The following is an 18,430-nucleotide window of genomic DNA, read 5'->3' on the forward strand; positions in this document are numbered from 1 at the left end:
CCTCGACGTCTTTCAGCTCCCCTCCGCTGCGCCCTTCCCCTTTCCTCTGCCACTCCCAAGATGGCGGCGGCAGCCCGCGGTCTCGCGAGAGCGCGGGCGGAGCCTCCACGTCCGCCGGAGCGGCGGGGGGGGGGGGGGGGGGGGGAACCTGTCACATCCGGGTCCTCCCGGCCCGGCTCGCCGCGGAGCCGCCAGCGTCGGGCGTGGGCCGCGATGGCGGCGCCGGGGGCGGCAGCGCCGGGCGGCGGCAGGAGCGGCGCAGCGGAGTGGGGCGGCTTCGAGGACAACATGCAGGTGGGGCCGGGCCGGGCCGGGCGGCGGGCCGGGCCAGGCCGGGCCCTGACGCCTCTGCCTCCCGCGCAGGGCGGTGGCTCCGCCGTGATCGACATGGAGAACATGGACGACACGTCGGGCTCCAGCTTCGAGGACATGGGGGAGATGCACCAGCGCATGAAGGAGGAGGAGGAGGAGGAGGAGGCGGAGGGCGAGGCGGGGGCCGCCGAGGAGGAGGACGGGGAGTTCCTGGGCATGAAGGGGCTGCGGGGGCAGCTCGGTCGTCAGGTCGCTGACCAGGTGAGCGCGGCTCCCGCCCGGCCCGCCGCCGCCCGGCCCGGCCCAGCCGCTGCACGCTCCCTTCTCTCCGCAGATGTGGCAAGTGGGGAAGAGACAAGCCTCGAAGGCCTTCAGCCTCTACGCCAACATCGACATCCTCCGGCCCTACTTCGACGTGGAGCCTGTCCAAGTGCGCACCAGGTGGGCAGGGCCGAGGCCTGGCCATCAGCGCCAGGAGCGCCCGGGGTCACGGAGGGGGGGCCCGGCGGCTCCTCGCCAGCCAGCGGCTGCCCCCAAGGCACGCAGCTCGGGCTGCGCTAGGTGCAGGGTAACGCGCTGGGGTTCTCCCCCCCGCCATCCTTAAGGAGGTTCCCTCCGTGGGCTGGCAGCAGCGTCTCTTGTGACCCAGCAGAGCTTCTCCAGCTGAAACAGGTGCTTTGGGGCATCTTCAGCGTTCCACTGCCCAGCCCCACTACATGGCTTCTGTTGGACCTGCCACACAGCGGGTGTTCAGAAAGGCAACGTTTTGTGTCCTCTCAAGGAGCAGCTTATCTGACCAGAGAGAATGAGGCTTTCTAAAACTTTCCAAGGCCTAAGGAGCCAGGACTGAGATAGAGTTTGGTTATATATTTAAAGCATGGTTTTTATCTAGGACTGATTTGTGAGGAGGCTTGGATAGCCCACTATCAGGAAAGAAGAGGCTTTATTATCATCAATGTGCATCTTTTCATCCAGCCTCAGGTCAAGGAATTGGCTGGATCAAAAAAATAAGGATTGTTGTTCTGGCAGTGATCCCCTCATCCCTTAGTGGTTCTCTGCACATTTTTGTTAACCCCCTTCTGGCGAAGTTAATTTGTTGACAGTAAGATTGTTTTCTTTAGCTACCTTTTGTGACCCTTTAGAAGGAGTCTGTGTCTACCAAGGCCTGCGAAGCACACCAGGAAAACACTGGTGACTGGTGTATGGGATCTTTTACTTTTGAAGCATCTCCTTAACCTTCTTGTTGTTTTCCCTGCTTTTGACATTGTTCTGTGCTTTCCTGTGATGCAGATTGCTAGAGTCCATGATTCCCGTGAAGATGATTAATTTCCCACAGGTGAGTTCCCTTTTGCAGAATCAGACTCATGGCTCAAGCGAATGTCCCACAGACAGCTTGTAGATTTTAATTAGCCTATGTTGGTAGGGACCTAAGTTTGTTAGGTGTGCATCTCCCTGAAAATGTTTGTTGGTAAGCTCTTTCCTGCGGTGCTTCTAAACCCCTTCTTGCTGTCTGTAATGATGGTATGGTTCTAGATCTCCATATTTCACCTAGCACATTTCCACACCACTTTGACTCCTGATCACATGACCTATTTTGCCTGGCTCGTGTCAGCAGTGGCCTTACTGTTACTTCTCAGATCAGCAGGTGGCTAGGTGATAAACTTCATCCAAGGCATTTCTCATGTGACATGGGATGGGGAGTCTGGCATTCAGGAGCACTAACCAAACCTTCTCTGGTCTGTCTCTTTCTGTAGAAAATTGCAGGCGAGCTCTATGGGCCCCTCATGCTCGTTTTCACGCTGGTGGCCATCCTCTTGCATGGAATGAAGACTTCAGACACCATCATTGTACGGCGAATCTCAGTGATAGGTTGGGGTTTGCACTGGGATCTGAACTGCCATAAGATGCACATGACATGAGAGAGAGAGAGAGAGAGGAAGTCTCTTCCTTGACTGAATAGTACCTTGCTGAAAAGCAGACTGACTTGAGGAAGAGCCTGTTAGTGTAGGAGTGGGAGGAAGAAAGCATCAGAAAGACTTGATGATTTGTTGCTGGGAGGGCCGAGTAGTAAGTCATGTGGTTGCCTGGATGCTGCTGGGCAGCTATTCAGAAATGCCAAGCAAAGGCTCTGGGAGCTCGCTGAGGTGAAATTTGGGTACTGCGGTCACCTCTTTGTGCTCTCCTCACCCTGACACTGTCTTTGCAGAGGGAAGGCACGCTGATGGGCACAGCCATTGGCACATGCTTTGGTTACTGGTTGGGCGTCTCCTCTTTCATCTATTTCCTGGCATATCTCTGCAATGCCCAAATCACGATGGTGCAGATGCTGTCACTGTTGGTATGTATGAATAGGGCTGCCCTAAGATGCAGGTTAACTGCATGGTGCTTCAGCAGAAGGGTGGTGTGTGAGGTCTTCCCAGAGACATGGAAGTCTCTTCATAAATCAGTGGTCCCAGATGACTGCAGTCGTACTGCATGGGGATAATATGGAATTCCAAATTGCTCTTCTGACCTGCCCCATCCCAGACATGAAGATAAGCACAAAGTGGCTTTTGCTTCATGCAGATCTCCTGCTTTGTACTTCCTGATCTTAGAGCATGGTGGTAAAAAAACAGGAGATTCCAATTTCTCTGGAAACAGAGGCTGACTTTCTCTGTTTCTCAAGTTGCTGTGATCTGAATCATCCCTGTTAATCCTTTAGATGGATAAGTTAGGTGTGAGCTCCTCCCACAGCACACTGGCTTCTACATTTGGTGTGCTGGCTGACCTTAGGCATTGAATGAGTAAGTAGTGAAGCTTTGCCTCCTTGAAATGCTGCAGGAGTAGGGTACTCATGCTCACAACCAATGGCCCTTCATCTGGGACTGCCACTCATAACACATGCATTTTTGTTTTGTCAGGGCTATGGCCTCTTTGGACACTGCATCACCCTCTTCGTCACCTATAATATCCACTTCCACTCCCTCTTCTACATCTTCTGGTTAGGTGTTGGTGGACTGTCTACACTACGAATGGTAAGGGACAGGCAGCCTGGTGCCCTCCTGCTCTGGGGATGAGAATAAAGGGAAATGTCATTTGCTTTCTCTTCCTTGGTGCAGGTAATTCATACTGCAGCCAGTTCAGCTGCTATGAAGAACAGCCTGATGCTCCTGGGTTGTTTGGCTGCTGGTGTCTGGCAGGGACACTTGGCTAAATATCCTCACCAATTCTAATGGCTGCAGGAGATTTGTTCCCTTATAGCCCCCTACTGCAGTGGAGAATCCTGCCTGAACATCTGAACTCGTGGCAAAGCTGGACAGGCTTCACCTACATGAAACAAAGTCAGATTAGTTTGAATTTGGTGATGTAAACTGCCAAAGAGTCTCTGAAAAGTGTTTCCATTGGCTGTTACCACTTGGCCCATCTGCCTGTGTGCTCCTAACTGCAACACCAAAGTCTGAGCTAGCAGTTACCTTGTGCCTAATCTCCACCTCTTTCCTAGGTTGCTGTGCTGGTATCACGCACCGTGGGACATACTCAGCGGCTCATCCTGTGTGGGACCCTTGCTGCTCTGCATATGCTTTTCCTCCTCTACCTGCACTTTGCTTATCACAAGGTGGTAGAAGGTAAGAAAGGGAGATAGGAAGGCAGCCACTGTTAGATCTAGGGGAAGAGGAGCTGCTCTTTGTTCTCTCTCTCAAAAAAAAATCTAGTTTGGATCCAGCCCGGGGCCACCTATGCCAGTTTCCTATCTAGGAGGGGCCAGCACTAACTGTGTTAGAGGAAGCTGTCAAAATGGGGCAGCAGATAGACATTGAGTAATCTGTGCACACCGAGTCCTAGGATTTAAGACAGAAGTTGTGAGGCAAATGGTTTAATCTTCCCCACAAATGAAGTGTTACAGCACTGACTGTTTTTCATGCAGATGTCCAGTCCCTTCCTGAATCTTGCTGAAGTCAGGTTGCTTTTCCTGTGATCAGAAAATCCACAGCCAATGTGTCATAAGAAAAATCTTCTTTCTTCTTATCTTGTGTTGTACAACATGGACAGAAGCTCCAGCTCCTCCAGTCTGTGCTATTTAGTGGGCTATACATATTCAGGTCCCTTTTTTGTATCTTTTGTTTTACCCTAACAAAAGTCACTATCCCTTCAAAAAAAAAGTCACAATCTTCAATCAATCACCAGAAACTTTCCAGATCTCTAAATCTCCCATTCTGTAGTCCCTCTTTTGAGTTTAGGCAGCCAGTCCTGTTCATGATAATGCAGATAAATCTGAATAATTTGAGATTACAGTATGGCATTAAAAGTCCTTTTAAATGTAAACATAGTTCTTCCCTGGATCTGTTCGCATGGCCAAGATTCCAAACCATGATTGGATTGAGATGAGATAGGGTAGAATATACTTGAAGCAATTTTCTTAAACAATCTCCAGGACCAGTTATCAGTCTTGAGAGGGTAACTGGTAAGATCTGACAGACACTTGCGTAAGTACATGCGTTTGCTGCCAAAACTAGTCTATGTTTAGATTGCAGCAATACAAATTGCATATTGCATCCCTAGCTGCAGCTCCTTATGCAAGTCTGCACGTGCATCTCGGGATGGAAGGAACCAGTGAATCTAAGAGAGAGCAGGGTCTGTCCTGGGATGAGGTGGGGAGATTTTACCAGGCTGCCTTGGCAGAGCAGCATCCTTCAGCCGTGTCTGCATTCAGATCAGATGGCAGAGGGTTGGATTTGGCACTCTCAAGGTGACATGATCTCTGCTTCCTTTGAGGACAAAGAGTTTCCCTGCCCCAGAGATAAGCTGGGGCTTCTCTGTACGGAAGTGTTTACTGCTTTATCTGAAACCAAAGGCTGTCTGTCCATTCCCTGGGGTTAGAGGTCTTCTCCCTCTATGTTTCCAACATCACAGGCCCTGCCATGATCAGCCACTGACCAGAGAGAAAAAGAAGAAATGTCATTTGTCATTTGTATCTGAATCGGTATGGAACTAACTCTTGCCACCCTCCTCTTTTTTCTGTTCTCTGCAGGTATCCTGGACACGCTGGAAGGACCCAACATGCTGCCCTTTCAGAGAGTTGCCAGAGACATTCCAGTTGTTTCCAATGCTATACTGAACACAACGGCCAAAGCCGTGGCATTGACCCTGTAGTTTCACAAACTTGGACTTGCTTCCTTCACTACTTTTGGAGCTATATAGGGCAGTATCACCTGCTGTTTCCTAGGAAGAGGACAGAACAGCAGGAATAGGACTTCATTTTATGTTGTTTTCCTGGACTTCTCTTTTGTGTTGCAGTTTTGGGCAGTGAAGTGGACAGCACTTCAGTGACTCAGAAGAATTAGGCTCTTCCCCCGCCCATGTCTGGGCTGCTTGGGGTAGAGCAATTTTGTCACCTGCACACTTAGCTGGGACTTCCCAGCTCAGTTTGTCCCTTCACCCATCTTTCTGCTTGCTCCTATAACCCCAGGGCTATGTGCTCTATTCCTGTCCTGAAGAGGGAAGAATTAAATTGATTTTGGTGCTGAATGATGTCTTATATTTGAGCCTACTTGCATAAAGGAGAATGGTGTTGGTCTTTGTTCGTCTGTCCGTTCCTAGACTCAAAACAGAATTCTCTGCACTTTTATCCTGTCCTACTTCAAATATTCCACATTATCTGGCCTCTCTTGGACAGCTTTTCAATAGTTGCCAAAAAGCACGTGAACTTTAGCATGCTCGGTTTTTTGAAACAGCATGATACTTAACCGTATCATCTCTTTCTTGTCACGCTCCAGATGACTGATCCCTCTCTCCTTTCACTTGGTTCAAACTGCAGCCTCTCTTCACTGGCCCTTTCCCTGTGTACATAAGAAGCATATCTCTGTCCCCGTGCTTCCACAACACCTTTTGTTCTTACCTCTCTTCTGCCTATGTCGCTCTCTGGGACTGCGGTTCTGACTGCAACACTGCAGGCTGCCACAGAGGCAGTGTGTATGTGTGTACAGTCTTCCATGGCTATTTCTGTTGCAGAAGCTTCATCCTCATGCACCTGGCTCTCATCTCCCGGATGTGCAGTTTTAACCTCATTTCCTTCTCTGGTCAGCAGAAGCATCCACCTGCTCCAGACCTCCATGTACACAGTCTGTCATGTGCTCTGGCTTTTCAGGTAGGGACTAGGCTTTACTTTTTGAAGGGATTCCTGAGCCTTGAGAGAGAGCCTCTGGCAAATTCTTCCCCAGTAAAAGCACTTCTATAAAGGGGAGAAATGGGGTGACTCAGGCTAGGCTTACCTGAGCTTCACTGCTCTAACTTGTACTGGTCCAAAAGTGGAAAGCTGTTAGCTGTTACCTGGTTTTCAGCTTCTCTCTTCTTCTGGACCATCTATACAAAGTCATCTTCTGGATGACTTTGGGAGAGAAGCTGCCCTGAGAATTCTTCCTCACATTCAGACTGAAAAAGCCAAGGACCTTCCCTCTCTTGGTGTTCCCACAAATGAGCTGAGCATGAGGCAGAGCGCACATCAGAATCACACTCTTTGGCCTATATTGGTGGGAGGGGATGCAGCTGTAGCAGCATTCAGCCTGGAGCAAAGAAAGAGAGGAAGACAGTGCCAGCTGCTCTAGTCAAGCTGGTCATCTGCTTCAATTAATAATAAGTCAATGACAAATCGCCGCTAGAATAATTCCTGCTCAGACCAAAAATCACTGTGGGACAAACTATTACACACTATTACACCTGCTGAATCTATGGGTATCACTGGAGAAAAGCTGTGCTTGCCTCCTGTGCTTAGCCACTTGGCTAAATCAGAGGGATCCAACTGTGACCCAGGTTTTTACTCAAAGCACAGGGGATGGCAGTGAGCAAAGCCCTCATGCTACCCCATGCAGGTTGTGTGCCATGTCTGGGCTGGAGATGGCTGGCTAGGGTGACAACTGACTGACACCCCCTGCTATGGTAGAGCAAATCTAAAATAATTCCCCCTTCTTTCCTGTTGAGGAAGGGTAGCTCTATGAGAATTGTGTAAGCCCCTTTTTTCAGCTGCACTAAATATATAACCCTGTTAGATTAAAAAGGGGAAAGTAAAATGTGTATATATAAAAACATGCTATGGCCTCCCTTTCTCCTCTGCACTATCTGGGAATCCAACCTTTTTTTTAGAGTCCATCCTTGTTATACTTTGTCACCTCTGTTATGTTTCAGGTTGCTGAAAGCCAAGTATGCTGCTCCCATTTGCTTTTCTCCCTGTACCTAGTCTCACTCTAGCTGATGTTTGTCCACCTTTTTTCTCCATTTATGTGTTTGCTATTTATGGCTTCAGTGTAGAGTCAACAAGAGTTCTTTCTTGTGCCCCAGGCAGTAAATGATAAACTACCTTCCTCATACCTGCTGGGTAGCTACACATGATAAGGCAGTAGTGCCTAGCTCTTGGCAAAGTACTCCTGATGAATCCCCCTCTGCATAGCCCGATTAGGTTTAGTGAGCCACAGCCTTGAACCATTAGCTCCTGTGCGTTTTCCCCAATGTATCTGGGCACAAAGCAAGGCAGGGGATTTGTCTCCTCAAAGCATTCTTGCTTTAGGCAGCAGACAAGGGAGATACCAGCACTAGGACTTCAGAAGCAGCCTGATGCTGTAAGTAATTCTTCAGCGCTGCTGCTGTCGACTGAAGTGGGACACGTCCCAGAGGCTCGTCTCCAAGCACCTCTCTAAAAATAGCACGTTTAACAAAGCATGGGTTAATTAGTGCCTGGAGGTAGCTGTGAGGTGAGACAGAGTGCAATTTTGTGCTCAGCCTATGCTGATCAGTGGCTTTTTGCACTCCACCTGTGCTGATCAGTGGCTGGTATTTACTTGGTTATCCCCCTGTCCAGCACTCTGACATTCAGCCTCTTCCATTTGCAGCCTTGCAATACAAAGGATCCCATCCCTCACTTGGACCAGTTGATGTGCCCTCCAAGTTTGGTAGCTCCCTCCTTGAAAACCACCACCTGTACCAGTTCTGCACTGCTGGATGCAGATAGAAGCTGTTCATATCCTGATGCAGACGTGTTACCAGGCCTGTAGTCTGGTCGTGATTTAGCTTGCAGGTACAGTATCAAGCCCATGTGCACCCCTGTGCAAGACAAAGAAAGAGGGATCTGTATATATCTCCAGAGAACAGCAATGGATTACTAAGAGAGCGTGGTCACATCTATATGGTAAATTAGACACTGCAGTCAAAGTGTTAAAGTTGACATCTGAGTCCAGATTCTAATCTGCTGCTCCCCCTTAGTCTCATATCAGGACATGAAGTGCAGCCCTTGGCTCAGATGACCTGCTCCCTCTATTCCCAAGCAGAAGACTTAATGTTCCCCCTCCAGATCCTATTTCCACCTCACTTTCCATCTCTTCTCTCCTGCCCTGGCCCACAAACAAAGCAGAGGAGCCTGGGTTTGTCCCTTAGTTACCCACTGGATTGGTATTTACTAGAGCGTTGCTATACACAGCAGCCAGGCTTGTGCCTTAGCAGATTAGTTACGTGCAGAAAGCTGCCTACTTATGTGGTTTAGCCTAATTTCCACATCACTGGCTTCCTTTTTCAGCTCAGTGGAGCTGAAACCGCAGGGGCCCTGCTTCCCATTTCTCTCCAAGTACAGGAGATCTGATCTGTTTCCATGAAGGAAAAGGGGGTCAGCTATGCCCCTTTCTAATTGGGTAGAGGATCAGAGGCCCTGTGCTGCAGAGGTAAGCAAGGCTGCACCACTTCTCCAATCCTTCCACCTTTTACCAGCTGCCTCCTTGCACTCAGCAAGGGAGATGACCAAGTTCTCTCCCTTACTATGAGCATCGGGCATGCCCCTGCTGCCTAAAGAAATGCCCATCTCCCCAGTTTCCTTGTTCTGCTAGGCTGTTTTCTAGTCAGTGTTGTTCCCTGCTGAGGAAGCAAAAACCAGCAGAGGTTGACTATTTTCTCTGCTTCTCTTGTAAACCCAATCGTGGTCCAGAACTCTTAGATGTGCTGCCCCACTTCTCTTAAAACACCTCCAGCTGACCCAAATTCCTAAGAGGTTAGATTAACTACCAGAAGCTCTTCGTAAGTGTAACTATACTATTTCAGTCCTGTGCTGGCTCATGTACCTCCGCACAGCACTGAAGTCTGCTGTAGGATCCAGCCAGCTGTGGAAGAAAACACTGCACACTTAAGAATAACACTGAGTAACATATTGTCTCCAGATCTGCCCCAGGTCACAATGCCTGGACTGGACACCCCTCTGTAGCTCTCCCACTTCACCACAGACTTCTGGCTTCCACTGTTTCTCTCAGAGAAGATAGCAAAGGAGGTGTTCAGCCTCCAGGCTGCCCTCACCAAAAGCTGTTGCCACAATCATCTGCTCATTACAACCCTGCAACCGAGCTGTGACTGCGCCGCACCATTTCCCTAAGAGCAGCCGACCGCCACTTCTGGTCATGCTCCTGGGCCGTATTTCTGCACCTCACCTGCCCCTTCGCCAGCGGTCACACCGGCAGTGGCAACAAACGTGGTGTCGCCCTTCGTCGCCACGCTTGCCAGGGCACGCGGCAGGAGAGGGCCCCCAAGGCGCCCCCAAGGCCCGCCGCGTCCCGCACGGCCAGCAAGGAACGACGCGGCCGCTGAGAGCTGGGGCTCAGCGGGCCGCAGGCGGTAACGTCGCCGCCGGCAGTCCAGGGGCTGCTGTTCCTCAGGCCGCGGGGCGCCCGCAGAGCATCGCCCGCCGCTCTGCCTGGGCTCCACTCGGGCCGGCAGCGAGGAGCCCGGCCGGGGGGGCTCCCCTCGGGGCTCCCTCTCCCCACAGCCACCGCCTCACGCCGCGCCGCCCCCCAGCACCAAGATGTCGCCGAGGGGTCCTCGAGCGCCGCGGCAGCCCAAGATGGCGGCGCGGCCCTGCCGGCCCCGCCCGCGGCCCCGCCCGCAGGGAGGAGCCGCGATGGCGGGAGGCGGCCCCGGCCCCGGGCCCGGGCCCCTGCTCCCTCCGCGGGGGTCGGGCCCGTTGTGGCGCCGCGCTCCCCCGCGCCGGGGGTCCTGGGGACCCGCGGCCGCGCCGGACGCCGCAGCTGATGGCGGGCGGCGCGGCGGGGAGCGGGGCGGCCCGGCGGCGCCCGGTAAGGCTGCGCGGTGACGCCCCCGGGGCCGCGGGGGGCCGGGCCGCCACTGCCTGGCAGCGGCGGCGGCGCCCGGCCCTGGCCCCGGCGGCGGCGCCGGCCCGCAGTGCGCAGCGCGGCTGCCCCGCGATGCGCGGCGGGCGCTGAGGCGGCGCGCAGGGGCGCCGCGGCCGAGCCCGCCGCCGCCCGCAGCCGGGGCGGCGCGGCGCGGTCGGAAGATGCTGCCGGGGTCCATCCAGATCTCCGGGGAGACGCTGTCGAGCGCGGAGGTGCGCGACATCTGCGCGGGGCTGCGGGAGAACTCCGTGCGGCTGCTGTCGCTGCGCGGCTGCCGCCTCTCCGAGCGCGACTTCGGGCACGTCTGCCGCGGCGTGGCCGAGTCCCGCTCCCTGGCTCAGCTCAACCTCAACCTGGGCATCGTCTCCAACATCAACCGCGTCAAGCAGCTGGCCGAGGCCCTCAAGACCAACCGCTCCGTCCAGTCGCTGTTGTGAGTCGCCGCGGGGCCGCTGCCCAGTCCCCGCCCGCAGCCTTCCCGGGGAGGAGCCGGCCTTGGCCCCGCTGCCCGCCCCGGGCCGGCAGGGGCTGCCCCGGCCCGGCCCGGCCCGGCGCCGGGAGGGGGCTGCCCGCACCCCGCGCCGCCGGCGGCCCCTCTCAGCACAGGCTTTTTCCCCGCCTGGCACTCAGATTTGCACCCCCCCCCACCACCCCGGTCTGCTTCTCCTCGCCCCTGGCCGGGAGGGGGAAGGCTCTGCGGTAATTCTGCCTTTTCCCCGTGCAGCCTCCACGGGAGTCCCCTGACGGATGCCGGCTTGGCCCTCCTCAACCCTGCGCTCTCCATCCATCCCTCGCTGGTGGCTCTGGATTTGGGGGACTGCATGCTGGGCGACGAAGGCATCAACCTCATCTGTGGGCTCCTGCCGCCCGACGGGGCCAAGTCTGGTAAGTGCCAGGGACTGAGGGCTGTGCAGAAGCCACTGCAGGTTTTGGATGGAGCAGACCCCTCGGCACCCAGCAGCAAATCTTCTGCCAGAGGGGGGCAGGCTCAACAGTTTCTGTTTGAGAAAATTTTTTTTTCCCCCACTTAAATAAAGCAGAAAAGCCCAGCAATAGAGGAGCTGTTCCCTCAGGCGTGTGTAGGCTTTCTGCTTGTAGTCTGCCCTGCTGGCACAGTTTGAAGCTCAGGGACCAACTGGTTAGTTCAGGTTCATGATGCAAGTGTTTGAATTTAGAGGAGGGGATGACTTTTAATTTGTTGTTTTGCACTTGTGCATTGATTGACTGTAGGTAAATGTACGGTGTGCCGCTACCTCAGCATTTGACTTCACTGTCAGTGCCTGGGAATTGTCTCTGATGGTGGGTGTACTCTAAGTGCGCAGCTAGGTGGTCATAGCCTGGGTGCCAAGGCCTAGATCTTTGCTGAGTATGATCTTCAGTGGTCTGAGGCCACTGGGCTGATTAAAACAAGAGCTGGCACTGACAGAAGTAAGGTTGTTCCTCTCCTCTGACATTCAAAGTGCTTCCACCTCCTCTCCCAACACCTTCTTCTCGGCATACAGGCAGTGACACCGATTCTGTTATCATTTCAGCTGGTCCCCCATCATAGGTTAGACCTCCTATTCTCTAACCTATCACCTCTTGTCACCTCCTCCTCCTAGTCAGTCACCTCACACATTCTTTACTTGTTTCCATTGTATTTGCTGTTTAGGGTAAGCAAGACTGGAGTTGTAAGAGTAGAGAAATCCTGACAGCTACAGAGTAAAAATGAAGGCAACAGTCAGTGGGATAAGTGATAATGGCTGTCAGTGAAAACCAAACCCTTAAACCAATCACAGTAAAGGGGACAAGACTCAGAACTGTTCTGGTTAACTGAAATAGTTCCCCTCTGACAGCTTTGGTGACCCTTAGGCTATGATTTGGCTTCTCTCTTCTCCAGGCCTTAAAGAGCTAACGCTGAGCGCCAACCCAGGTGTTACAAGCAAGGGCTGGGGACGTCTGGCCATTGCAGTGGCTCACAGCTCCCAGCTCCGAGTGCTGAACCTGGACTACAACCCCCTGGGTAAGCAGTGGGGCCAGAAAAGAGGAGCAGGGAAGCTGCACTCCTGCCCTCATAGGGCTTGTCCAGTTTGCTTGGGTGGGTGGCCAGGAATGAGCTCTAGCAGAGCAGCAGATCTTCACTGGTGAGATGAGGCCGTTTCTTCCATAGGTCACTTCTGGTCCCTAGAAGTGAGTTCCCTCTCAGCTGTAAGGAAGGCCAGCCTTGTTGAGCTGTGTGTGTGACGTGGCCACGTGCCCGGCTGGGAGGTGTGCAGCTGCCTTTTGCAGAGCGTTGCACGGATGCAGGAAGAAGGCTGCGTCCTGCCTGCCTTGCCTGCTCCACTGCCTCTGTTTGTCGTCATCTTCGACCCTCCACTTTTCCCTGCTTCTGGGGCCCGATGTTGGCTTGGCAACATTTCTGTGCTCCCCCCTTCATCTGCTCCAGGGAACAGTGAGGAGGAGGAGAGCCTGGCAGCGGTTGCCATAGAAACTAACTCTCCTTCTCCAGCTCTGCTGCAAAGTGGTAAGGAGGAGACCAGGCCATGCCTCTGCACTCTGCCCTCCCAAGCACTGGCCTGGTGCTCCCCTCCTTACTTTGGCCTGGAAACGGAGTGTCTCTCTAGGCCCTGTCTGTCTGACCAAGTACCTCCTCCTGTGCAGCAGTAGCCCCCGGGTGTTACCTGGCAGCAGCCTTATTTTCTTCCCAAGATGAGGTGTGGCAGTCATACTTTATCCTAGCACTCCCCAGGGAGCCCTGGGGCAACAGCTAGAGTCTCTTTTCTTCCCCAGCATTGGTCTCCTGTGAAACCACTTCTGCATCCACTCCAAAAGTCTATCTGCTGTCTGGAGTGACAGTCCATCAGCTAGAGCACTGTCCTCTGCCAGGCTCCAACTTCCCCTTTTTCTTAGGCTAGTCAGCTCCTTATTCTGCATCTGAGATCCCGAGTAGGGGATGTTAAAGGCCCTTGCATCCTTGAATAGGAAGGAATTGAGGGTGAACAGAGTTCCTTGGAGAATAAAACCGATTTCCCTGTTGTCCTTCATGTTCCCCCTTGTTATCAGCGAATATTCCCATAACCTGAAAATAATGCCCCTTGCCTTGTCTTTTTTTCTAAGTAAGTCAACAACTTTTTTTCCCGAAGGTATCTGGGACTTACTTAAAGGTTGTATGAAGGCAGAAAGTCTTAGAATGTTTCCATCATAGCCACAGCCCCATGAGGGCATGTGATATTATATGAGTGAAGACAAGCAATACTGACATCCCCAGTTTGCTTCTCCCATAGGAGACCAGGTAGCAGGGATGCTCGCTGTTGCTGTGGCGTCCAGTCGAACACTTGAAGTTCTGGATTTGGAGGGAACAGGACTTACCAACCAGTCAGCCCAGGTAAGGAGAGCCTGGTACTCATACTGCATCACTAAAGCCTCAAAGATGTAGGTCCTGGCCACCTGTAGAGGCCCTTGGACCTATACTTGCCTCTGTTCCCCTCCTAGAATCCACATCCATCCTTCTTCTCAGCACCCAGAGGAGCTGTTGCTTTCCCCTGGTCCCTCACATTCAGCAACAAGAGGAGCTAGTAGGGCACAGCTCCTGACCTACAGCTGTTACAGCCTTGCCTTGGATCAGCAGGGAGAAATTTCTAGTTCAGTTTTTTTGGAAGAAGTAAGAGGTTGGATTTGAGGGTCAGACCTAAGGCTTTGTGGACAGATAGAGGCCACAGCTTAGCGGCACAGGCTGTCCATTCAGAGCTCCAGCTCCCAGTGATAAGAGAAGACTCACCTAGCTCAGAGAATGTAGGACATGCTTCAGGAGACTATAGGAGTAATAGGACCTCTTCTTAGGTACCGGAGGAAATCCTAGTTCAGCTCTTCCTAGAGAAAGATGGAAAGTCCTCAGGCTCTCACAAAGCCTGGGGAAGGGAGGTCAAAACCAAAGGAAGGCAGAGGAGAAAAGAGGAGGGCTGGAGCTGGGAGGGCTGGAGCTGGTAGAACAGAGCTTTGAAACCTTTCCTGATCAGCCTAGCTCTCTGTTCTGCTTATTTTCTCTCTTTCTGCCCAGACCTTGCTGGACATGGTAGAGAATTACCCCACAGCCTTGCGGACGCTTATCCTGGCAGAGAACAACATTAGTCCTGAGCTGCAGCAGCAGATCTCTGATCTGCTCTCAGAGGGAGAGGGAGAGGAAGAGGAAGAGACCGAGGCTCGAGAAGTCACAGCCAGGGAGAAGAACCCCTGGATCTGCCAGAACAGTGAGAGCTCTGGGGCCCCAGTGCCATGGGGCTGGGGGCAGGGGCTGATGGACGGTATCTGGGTAATCTGGGTGCCTCGGGTGTTTCCTAGTAGTACCGGTCTCATGGTGGGGCTGGCAAATGGGGTCTGTCCCTTCTCCTTGTGAGCTGCAATCCAGACTGCCTGCAGGCATGACCTTCACGTTAAATAGCGTTGGGCCGAGCGGTGCTTGGAAAGGGATTTCCAAGGGGTCCTTGGAAATTGTCTCCAAGGACAATGCGGCTGCAGCAAAGAGTGGAAACAGTGCCTCAGAAGTCTTTTTGCTGATGCTGCAGGAATGAACATTTTTGTATAAAGATAAAATTGAGAGTAGAAGCATCAAAGATCTCCCAAGCCTTTGCCAAGATACCCTAGCCAAAACTTTTGTCATTCCTCACTGCTTCCAGAATCCCCCGGCAATCTGCGTATGATCAGCTATTCTCTCTATGGCCTAAACTTGCTAGCAGTTAGCCAGGTGCCACAGTTTGTCTATGCAGTGGCTTGTAACAGAAACAAAGGTACAGTACAGAGATACCAATAGTCTGTTCTGTATTTTTTGTATATACAATATTGTATATTGCTAAGGCTGCATAGTGATCCTGCTTCTTTTCTTTTCTTTTCTTTTCTTTTCTTTAACTGGCATCCTTAATTGCCCTTCCTCCCTCCCAATTCTAATTTCAAACTAACAGACAAGCCCAGCCACTCCCAGGGCTTCAAAACGTTTGGATCCTTATTTATCAAAGCCATGAAAATGCTGCACTGGCACCTCTGGCAAACTTTTGGATCCAGTTCCTCAAACTGATCCCCAAAAAGGAGATCACACATGGCAATTTTGAGTGTGCAGGAATCTGGGTCTGAAGCATGTGGGCATTAAAGATCTCCCTCATGTCCAGGGGAAAAAAACAATTTCACTGCTGTTTAATATCTTCCAGAAGAGGAACCGGTACCCTGCTGAGTGCCTTATTTGCTATGCATGCCCATCCTCCTTGCAGCTGATTCACTTGGCGAGGGGAGAGATGCAGTGTTTCTGGCTGGTGCTCCTTGCAGTCACAGAGCCAGAAAGGTGCCCTCACCTTCCTGACACCAGGCAAGGGCAGGCTACACAAATCTTCCCGTCATACAGTATAGAAAGTGAGGATTTCCAGGCTTCTGGAGAAGGAAAAAAAGAAACAACAACAGAAATAAGCCATTTGCCACCTGCGTTCCCTATGCCTGGGAAGGCTACATCACCACTCTGTGTGTGGGTTTGGTATGTTTGCACCCTGCCAGCCAGGCCCTCCTGGGTGCTGTCTCTAGTTGAAAAGGCATGTTGTGAAAAGGCTGCACGGAGCTTGCTAAGGGCGCAGCCTGGCCAGCAGAAGCAGTTATCACCTGCGAGCATATGTCTGAAGGGCCTTCAGTGCGGATGTTCCTCTTAACAGCCACAAACCCCAAGCAGCTGAGGGATAACAAATGCAGATCCCCCAGCTCTGGCACAGAAGTGGTCCTTTGCTGTTGTCACTACTTTCCCCCTTACTCCCCACAAACCAAATCTGTTGTGCTGCATGGACAGAGCATTACTCAGTCTCTGAATCCTTTCAGCAGCCTCTGTTTCCCTCCTTGCTGGGCTCTAATTCCTCATCCTCACCTCTGTGTCTGGAGTGCAGCGCCAGTCTCTTCTACAGCTCACAGTTTTCTCCCTTTCTCACCACAGATTCCAGCTCCCAGATGGTCTTGATGACGTCGGGCCTTGGTGACAGTCTCTTAGCAGAAACAGAAATGTAGCTGGGCTACCCTACCTGCTTCTGTCCTGAAGAGCACCATGCGGGTGGCCTGAGCTCGTGTCACCCGTATCGAGGGAGCTCATGTTGCCCCGCACATGTGTGCCCATATCCATGGGCCCCCTTGGGCTCCCATGCTGCGGGTGGGTCTGCCCTGACACTCTTCTCATGCATCTTGTGTCCTGTTGACACCTCCCTCAGCTCTGCACGCCGGAGTTTGGGAGCCTGGTCCGAGTGACTTGCCACACGCGTCTCTGTGTTGTCACACACCCTGTCAGCCGCTTGTAACTGTCCGGTCGCTGCATGTGTAGATCACGCTGCCCTGCCTCTTCCTCGCGTTTGGCTGTGCCCTCCTGGCCTGCAGGCTGTATTTATTCAGATGTGTATAACAGATGTTCTTCTAGGGCTTGTGCTGCTGTCATGATGAGAGTTTTATAAAGGTCACAGATGTGGCACAGCTTGCAGCTGCAGGAGACTGGCTCACTCCCCCTGCTGTCTGGGGCAGCATGGTAGTGGGACAGATGTGCTGCCAGCAGCTGAAAGAACTGGTGTCTGGGGGGGGGGGGCAGTGGCAGGAGGAAAAACCTACGGAGGCGTGCTTTCTTGTGCAGCCAAGGGGCGTAGGGGGACCCGGTAAGGCGCTGTGCGGGGCCAGGCCCCACCGCCAGGGGGGAGTGCCACCACGGGCAGGCTGGGCCCCCCCACCCCCCCCCTTGCTGTGCCGCCCAGCAGCCCCCTGCATCTGCTTTGCGAGGCTGCAGTGACGCACGCAGGGGGCCGAGGTGCTCAGCACGGAGGTTTCTCTGTCCTCCCACGCTGAGATACGGTTGAGCTGCATTTTTGGTTCTGCAAGGCAGATGCCCTAGTGTGTAGGGGCAGCGCGCAGACAAGCAGCGTGCAAACGCACTGTCCCCTGGACCCCCTCTGTCTCTGTGCTGTCACACTAAGTGCCAGCAGTGTCCTGCTGCGGAGAGGTGCCTGCTGTAGCCCTGGGGCAAGCCCCAAAGTCCCTGTGCAGGCCATGGACCCTGCAGTCACCCCACCACAACCACCAAAGCTGCAGCCAGGATGTGTCCATTCCCTGAGGACCAGCTGCCCAGTGCTGAGCATGGCCCTACTGCAGAGCACCGTGTTGCTCTCAGCATCGCTAAAAGGTGGGGAGGGGGAGAAACCACCACCTAGGCATGCGAGTCTCTACTAAATATGGCAAATACCTTTAGCCTGGCAGACACAAGCTCCTGCAAGAGTGTGCGCTGAGTAGCTGGATTCCCACACACAAGGCAAGTCTTGTCAGCCTGTGTAGGAAAGCACTTTGGCATTAATGAGCAAAATGAGGAAGCCAAACTCTCTCACCCTCATTAACAGTCCAGAGCTTTTCTCCTAAAATACAAGCCGGATTCAAGTACTTCCTGGCTTCTAAAAGGGCCCAGCGCAGGTTCTCCCCAGCTGGAAGAGTGCTAAATTCCTCCACAGTGGTAAAAGATAACAGGACTCCCTTCCATCTCACCTTTGGACACCTGTGTCCGCACCACACAGGGAGCAGGGGCTTCCTTCAGGGGCCATGCTGGCAGCCTCTCTGTAACCCTTGCTTGGCCCACAAGCAAGGCCAGTCAGCGCCTGGTTTGCTCTGCATGAGGCCTCCCTTCTGCCACAGGGGGAGGGATGGGATGGAGCCCATCTGCAGGGAGCCTGGCACCAGCCACCCACCCTCGCGTGCAGGCTTCAGCCAGTGGCAGGTTTCAGAGGCTCAGCCAAGTGCCCCTTGCACTTTGCTGGAGCCATACAAGGCAGAAGACTGTGCTTCAAAACTGGATTAGCCTGGAGGATTAAACTGTGGCAGCAGCTGCCGCTAGAACAGGCACAGAATAAAATCATTAATTACAGGGACAAAGGAACAGGAAACACTTCTCTGCCTCTTTCCAGACACCTACGCCAGAAGGCGCCATGGATTCCCCCCCCCACTCCCATAAGGATGGGGCT

General features: G+C 53.1%; 2 protein-coding genes and 1 long non-coding RNA gene across 6 annotated transcripts; 2 read left to right on the forward strand and 1 right to left on the reverse strand.

Moving 5' to 3' along the window:
• Window positions 1-179: 179 nt before the first annotated feature.
• On the forward strand, window positions 180-5,866 carry YIPF3 (Yip1 domain family member 3). Its single transcript, XM_062572030.1, has 9 exons — window positions 180-294; window positions 364-573; window positions 647-753; window positions 1,603-1,648; window positions 2,067-2,159; window positions 2,519-2,650; window positions 3,213-3,326; window positions 3,794-3,917; window positions 5,321-5,866. The coding sequence occupies exons 1-9, from the start codon at window positions 214-216 to the stop codon at window positions 5,440-5,442; spliced, it is 1,029 nt and encodes a 342-aa protein (XP_062428014.1). The 5' UTR covers window positions 180-213; the 3' UTR covers window positions 5,443-5,866.
• Window positions 3,951-10,103, reverse strand: LOC134138417 (uncharacterized). 4 transcript variants are annotated; one of them, XR_009957885.1, is made up of 4 exons: window positions 9,747-10,103; window positions 6,619-8,382; window positions 6,037-6,520; window positions 3,951-5,221 (listed from the first exon to the last, which is right to left on the reverse strand). It is a non-coding gene; the product is annotated as an uncharacterized LOC134138417 (long non-coding RNA). The 4 variants fall into 4 exon arrangements; XR_009957884.1 differs by having other exon boundaries at window positions 9,387-10,103; XR_009957886.1 differs by having other exon boundaries at window positions 3,961-5,221; window positions 6,619-6,851; window positions 8,258-10,103.
• Window positions 10,104-10,599: 496 nt separating this feature from the next.
• Window positions 10,600-16,861, forward strand: LRRC73 (leucine rich repeat containing 73). Its single transcript, XM_062573622.1, has 6 exons — window positions 10,600-10,878; window positions 11,170-11,330; window positions 12,325-12,447; window positions 13,709-13,809; window positions 14,482-14,671; window positions 16,384-16,861. The coding sequence occupies exons 1-6, from the start codon at window positions 10,607-10,609 to the stop codon at window positions 16,452-16,454; spliced, it is 918 nt and encodes a 305-aa protein (XP_062429606.1). The 5' UTR covers window positions 10,600-10,606; the 3' UTR covers window positions 16,455-16,861.
• Window positions 16,862-18,430: the final 1,569 nt, after the last annotated feature.

This window comes from Rhea pennata, chromosome 3 (assembly GCF_028389875.1).
Source record: "Rhea pennata isolate bPtePen1 chromosome 3, bPtePen1.pri, whole genome shotgun sequence".
In the NCBI taxonomy this organism is placed as follows: Eukaryota; Metazoa; Chordata; class Aves; order Rheiformes; family Rheidae; genus Rhea; species Rhea pennata.

Excerpts from the sequence above, each read along its gene's own strand:
- YIPF3 (XM_062572030.1), top strand. The coding sequence starts at position 214 with ATGGCGGCGCCGGGGGCGGCAGCGCCGGGCGGCGGCAGGAGCGGCGCA. Across the intron at positions 1,649-2,066 it reads AGATGATTAATTTCCCACAG|AAAATTGCAGGCGAGCTCTA; the intron begins GTGAGTTCCCTT and ends CTCTTTCTGTAG. Across the intron at positions 3,918-5,320 it reads TTATCACAAGGTGGTAGAAG|GTATCCTGGACACGCTGGAA; the intron begins GTAAGAAAGGGA and ends TGTTCTCTGCAG.
- LRRC73 (XM_062573622.1), top strand. The coding sequence starts at position 10,607 with ATGCTGCCGGGGTCCATCCAGATCTCCGGGGAGACGCTGTCGAGCGCG. Across the intron at positions 13,810-14,481 it reads TTACCAACCAGTCAGCCCAG|ACCTTGCTGGACATGGTAGA; the intron begins GTAAGGAGAGCC and ends CTTTCTGCCCAG. Across the intron at positions 14,672-16,383 it reads CCCCTGGATCTGCCAGAACA|ATTCCAGCTCCCAGATGGTC; the intron begins GTGAGAGCTCTG and ends TTCTCACCACAG.